A 6,342-nucleotide genomic window follows, 5' to 3' on the forward strand; every position below is an offset into this window, starting at 1 on the left:
TCAAACTATAATAATTTAGTTTGCCATCCAAGAGAGTTGAACTTCATACTTTGTACGAGCTTGGCTACCTGTCACCATATCGGTATCTAAAAGCGTGTTTACATGCTGCACATGCATGTGAATGTGATCCAAAATTCATGTGTGCCATGATAGAAGAAGATATAAGCATTTGAAATCTAAATGAAGTGTATTTGGAACATAATCCGTGTTTTGATGCTGGCATTTTTGACATTAAAACTTAGACTAATGCATGCATGGATGGAGTATTTGTGGTAATCATTTCTCTTCCCTATTCATTTTTCCAAAAAGAAATTGACTTGTTAGATTAGTGTAAACAAATATTCACAAGCACATTAAATTTAAGGTTGTAGTATTAGTAGCAATTACACGTAAACACGCGCACCTGCTTATCAAGGATGATTAAGCTAATTTTGAATAATTAATGTGACAATTAGCATGATTAGGAGATGGCATGTGCCCCTCCAACTTGTGGATTTGATATCATTTAACATGTAACTTTTCTTCTTTAGTGGGTCTAAGTTGAGGAGTCCAAACAATTGATCGTTTCAAATATTTGGATTTGCCATTTATAAGCCCCAGTGGATTTATGTTGTTTATAGTGTTTTATTACCTTCTATAGATCCAAGTTCCCAATTTTGACCAAGAAAGTGTTTCGGCCATTTGGGCAAAAGGAGCAATTGGTTCAAGTTTTGGTGCTAAATTCAACACTCATTTCCGTCATGGGCTGCTAAGGCTCAAGTTAAAGCGATGGACAAGTCATGTTAGTGTAAGAAGAGTGGGATCAATCTTATCTACTAAGTTGAAAATTTATAGTCGTGAGGGAAATCGAACATAACTTCGAGTGAAAGAACAAATACTCGATCATTTGAGTGACGTGTCTCTTGAAAAAGGATGCAAGACAGAAGAAACAAAAGGGCAAGAGACAAAAATATGATTAATCTTAAGTAAGGGATTAACTAGTCCCATTATTAATTTAATTCATGCTTTCTGTATGGAATTAATCATAAATTATAACGGAGAATCCACACTGTTGTAGACTTGTAATGCGTCGGCAAACACAAAAAACTCAAAAAATCAAAATTAATTCCATTACTTATTTGAAGTTGGTAAGCATGCCATGACAGGCCTTCACAGTATTGAAAGCAATATACAATAATCATATTCTACTTGTAAATGTTATAAAACTTTCTATTGGTAGAGAACATAAAACCAAACAAAATGCCCCAACAAATTGGATATGAAAATTCAAAAGTACAAACAAAAAACATGCATCAAAATGTACACTAAGTATAACTCCAACCACCCAACCTATATCTCCTAATCTCACAAACCACAAAGAAGAACACATATATATACAAAAACACATGCAATAATCTCCCATCAACACTCACTTATTTATATAAACACAAACATATTTACGTCCTTCCAATATATGTACTCAACCCATTAATAACTGCATATCATACAAAATTTCCTGAACAAGATCTCCCATGATCAGGCTTTCGATCTCTTGTCCCACTGCATTAACGTCCTCGTCCATCAGTCCGGACCAAGGAACTGATCCAAGATCCCGGGCGGCCATATCATCGAGTGAGTAATAGGGTACATTAGTTGGAGGATATAGGCATTCGCAGATGATTCGCCACACACAATTCAACAACTTCTTGCCTCGTAATGGTGGCAGCGCAGAGGAGTTGATCATTTTTCTCCGGAAGTTTGGCATGCTTATTGCTGGTCCGAGAACTGTTGAAAGAGATTCGTTCAACAAGTCGCGTAACACCTTGTGATTTACCATCTCCTTGTGATCTGTTGCTGAAGGATCTTGCTTGTTGGCCAAGTTTTTATACGATTCTTCCACTTCTTCGAACACTGAGTTGCTGATTGGTTTCGCAAATGTGTCCCATCTCGATAGTGATTTATCAAATGATCCATCGTACAAACCAGAAACGACAAGCAAATCTCGTATGTAAACCTCTGCTGGGTTGTCTAAACTAGCCATTTCAGACTCAACCGCTTCCTCAACTTTAATCCCCTCAGGCTCATTAGACTCGAGTTGGTTCAGTTGCCTTCGTAGCTCTGTAGAATCGACATTAGACAATTAGATGATTATTCACGCGTCAGTTTATACTCTGGAATTATATGCATCTTGATAACAACAAAATTGGCAACGACGCAACAGTCATGTATGCTACATAAACACAGGCACATATACGCCTATACAGTCACATAAAACAAATTTGGGTAGACTGTTTACTAAGCATGTACGCTTTCATACTATCAACTCATTTGTCATGCCGGAACAAAACATGTTCAGAAAGCATTCAAAGAAACATACGTACCACTCAGATTATCGCTGATGTCCCTAAAAGCCTGTGGCACGATACTATCTTCTCGTGGAGTTGCACTCGGAGTTGATATTGGACTAAGATAATCAGTTGGCCTCCAGAACTCTTCCCGAGCAGTGCTGCATGCAGATGCAGGACTAGGAGGCACCTCGGTGAAATTATCCTAAAACAACAAAAGAAGATATTAAGATAAATATAAATTGAACCCTCTACATAATGAATAATTCTCAGTAAAATGAATAGATCAGATAAAGTATCTGCTTACATGTCTCTCTCCAGAGTTTGTAATCACTGTTGGCCCGCTCATGATATCCTTCATAGGATACCGTTCAGTATGACGTGATTCCGGAACTGATTGGTTTTTTTTGCCAAAAAGTCTCCCCCTAAGCATAAAACTGTACCGGAGATTGGAAACTTTTTCTTTAAAATTAAACCTTTCTTTCTTCTGATGTTTCATCTCCATGGACACAGGTCCAATGCCTTCATGCTTCCTCTGAATGTGAGCACCGGTTAAAACATGACGGTCCTCCAGAAGAAGTTTCCCAAAAGATGTTCCGGGTACTGGGGCGGATAAGGACCTAATGAGGTTTCTAGGGGACAACTCTCTATCAAGCACTTCATCTCCATGTGATCCATATCTGAATGATCTTGTGTTTTCATGTTCATCTTTCACTACTCCCCTTTCCCTTTCGTAGTCTAAAGCAGATAACCTAGATCTCCCGGAAACTAATGAAGGATCACGAGGTTCTGTTTCTATTTTTGAAACATTTCTCGGTCTCTCTAACAAAATTCTTTTAGTATCTCTATGCATAAATTCCGGGGAACCTGATCCATTGAACTGCATTTCGCTTCTGTATGATCTTGTCGATTCTGATCTCAGCAAATTCATGCCAAGGTCCCTCGTCGCACTTTCCCTGACCTCGTTTGCAATGTGTCGAGCAATCTGCTTTCGAGATGATGGCTGTTCGCTAAACGGGGTCTCAATTCCACTTCCTCGGACAACAGAACCCCTTTTATGCATTTTCCCTTGCAGCTCACATCTTAGTCGTTCTTTCACCTCCTCGAGAAAATCTTCTATGCCACCCTTCCTCTCTAGAGTGTTTGAAGAACCTGTCCAAGTCTCTTCATGGTTGCAAAGTCTATCGGGACCAGGTCTTAAGATAACTATCCTTGTAGGAGGAGAAGGCGCGTCGAATGACTCAAATCTCTTCTTAGAACTCACCAGGGAAGATTGCTCAAAGTCTAAGCTCATGGTTCTTCTGCTTCTTGAAGAAAAAGAACCCTTCTGCTCAGCTGGGAATAATTCCGAAAACTCATTTCCTCGACGTTGTAAATCACTTTCTTCATGTGAGATTTCTTTTACTGCGTGGTCCTTACATTCTAAAGTTGTCTGAGTTGTTCTATGCCCTGAAACTGCCATCTTTTCCTCGTTGAGGTTGCTATCAATTTTGAGAAACCTTGAGCATTCCCTAAACCTGGAAGCTTGCCATGCTTCAAATTCTTTCTTGAACTTTTGTAGTTCCTCCTCTTGAGGATGTTCTCTACGCCTTGGATTTTCGATTTTCTGGTCATCGCTCCACCTAGTGGCATCTCTGCCATTACTGTGATAATAAGAATCAAGATCCATCTGCTTGGAGGAATTTAAGTTAGAAGAGACGCAACCGACTGAACTCCTTCCATTCATTTCCTTCTTCTTTGAAGATTTCGTTCTCCTATTTTCACCTTTTTCTTCCACAACTGCAGATTTTGGTTCCACTGGCAACATATCCATCCCCATCAGTCGGGCCACAATGTTTGGTGCATTTTGTCTGGTACTCGAATGTTTGGATATTTCCTCATTAATCAATTTCTTCATTGAACTTTCCAATGGATTATTCTTTCTAGACCAGTTTTCTTCAACCTGATATATGTAATGAAAATTCATCAAAACCAAAATACGAGAGCGTGAGAGAGAGGGAGAGAGATGACTCAAAAATTCTGATGTGATGAAATTTGGTAGAAGAAAACACAATATGAGAATGGCGTTAATATATAAAGCAAGATCACTGATATCTACAAGAAATCAGATGCTGCTAATGCAATAGCCGAAAACTCCACATCTTCATAGCTAAGAGAGCACAGAATCCACAGAAATTAACCACCCTAGGCCACAGGACAAGCGACAAGAAGGAATGTGATGAATCATTACCGGCAAATCTCCTGTGTCACAATAGCTCTGAGGCTCTACCTGCATCTCCAGGCTATTTCTTGGAGCATCAAGGCCTGCAATATGTACAAAACAACCTACTTCATCAGCTGAATAAGCAAATTGACACAAACAACCCAACTGTTCAAGCTATTTTCATTCGTCAGCGGAGAGATACAAAGTTTTTTTCTCAGTTATTGTTCGAAAGAGAATTGTTCGTGTCATCCACAAACTTTCGAAATTTTCTTGTTGCGCAGAGAGAAAAGTAAAAACTCACCGCCATCATGCTTCTTATGTGTAAAAAGCTTTCTGGCCATGCTGCCCTGGTTGAAATAAAAAAGGTGCGATAAGCCTCCCATGCAGCCACTGGATCTACCAGAAGGATGTCATTCCCTTTTCCACTTCTCTATATCTCACCCCATTCGTACCCGAATCAAACGCCTTTTATACACCGAAAGAACACGGTGACACCGCAACAACCGGATATAACCTGCAAAATGAAGAAAGCCTGAATTTCACTTGCTGATCAACAGACATTTGATTAAGTAAAATGATGTAGGTCCATCACATATGGACCAACCAAGAGTTTTCTCCTTGTGGACTATTTGTTGTACACTACAGAAAGCAGACTTTACAGCAAAATATACAAAAGTCGTTGAAATAATGGAGCAATAATTAAACAGGAATTCAATATCTCAGTTGCATTTCCTGCAACCAAAAAGTTAAGAACCTAGAGAGAGAGAGATGGTAATTCTAATCCCAACAAAATTAATCAGGAGCAAAAATTTAGAAAAACCAAATTAACAAGCAGTAGAATTTAGCATTTTCATAAATGCAAATTTTCTGTAACCACACCAACCAAGTTAGTTTGAGGCGGAAAATGATTCCGCACTCTCATTTTCTCTCCATGCACTCCTCAAATTAATCAAAACGAAATCAATGGGCAGAAACAAGTGGAGAAGCGCGGAGGATAGGAGAAAACGAGAGTGCGAAAATCACTACCCTTTGAATGAACAGGCAAAAACATGAAAAAATTGAACTTTTGAATTCAAAACCATAAACACAGAAAACCCAGAAACAGTTTAGCTCTGAGAAATGCAGGGAGCCAAAGAAGCCAAAAATCCTGAACTCAAAGTCAAGCACTTTTCTTACCGTTTTCTGGGCTTGTTTTCTCGGCTACCAAACACGCCAACTGGGCTTCTGACGCTCCGGGAGACCAGCAGGAATGTCAGGTTTCAGAAAGCGAACTATGATTTGCGATGGAATTATATGTGAACAGTGAATGGGAAATTTTAAGACGATGGAGAAAAAGCCTTTTTCCTGCTGCAAACAGAAGTGAGAGAGATTTCGGAAAGGAAAAAACAAGAAGGCATAGGGAAATTCAAAGATACGAGGGAGGAAGTTGAGTACGATTGGATCGTTTGATAAAATAATGGTAAAAATATCTTGAATGATTAGAATAATGTGGAACAGAGAAAGGTACTGCCTTGGTATTGCTGGAGTGGAATAACCGACCAGAAAGGAAAGGTTCCATCTTCTACCACGTCTTAACTAAAATTGGCCAAATTAAAAATACGACGAAAAAAAGAGTTAAATAGTTATAATTTATAAGGAAAGTTAATGAAAATTTTGAGTTTTAACGATAAGGATAAAATAAAGGGTAAAATAAATAGTACCATGATTGATTTTTTAGTGTAAAAATATGGTTTTTCATTAAAGTGAACTGTACCGAGAGTTTTTCGTTAAAGTTCCCAAATTTATAACATGGAAATCATTTTAACATTTAAGTCT

General features: G+C 38.6%; 1 protein-coding gene across 1 annotated transcript; it reads right to left on the reverse strand.

The window, feature by feature from the left end:
* Positions 1-1,182: 1,182 nt before the first annotated feature.
* On the reverse strand, positions 1,183-6,342 carry LOC103400994 (uncharacterized). Its single transcript, XM_008339692.4, has 6 exons — positions 5,704-6,342; positions 4,829-5,041; positions 4,555-4,628; positions 2,632-4,266; positions 2,361-2,529; positions 1,183-2,097 (listed from the first exon to the last, which is right to left on the reverse strand). The coding sequence occupies exons 2-6, from the start codon at positions 4,908-4,910 to the stop codon at positions 1,460-1,462; spliced, it is 2,598 nt and encodes an 865-aa protein (XP_008337914.3). The 5' UTR covers positions 4,911-5,041; positions 5,704-6,342; the 3' UTR covers positions 1,183-1,459.

This window comes from Malus domestica, chromosome 15 (genome assembly GCF_042453785.1).
Source record: "Malus domestica chromosome 15, GDT2T_hap1".
In the NCBI taxonomy this organism is placed as follows: Eukaryota; Viridiplantae; Streptophyta; class Magnoliopsida; order Rosales; family Rosaceae; genus Malus; species Malus domestica.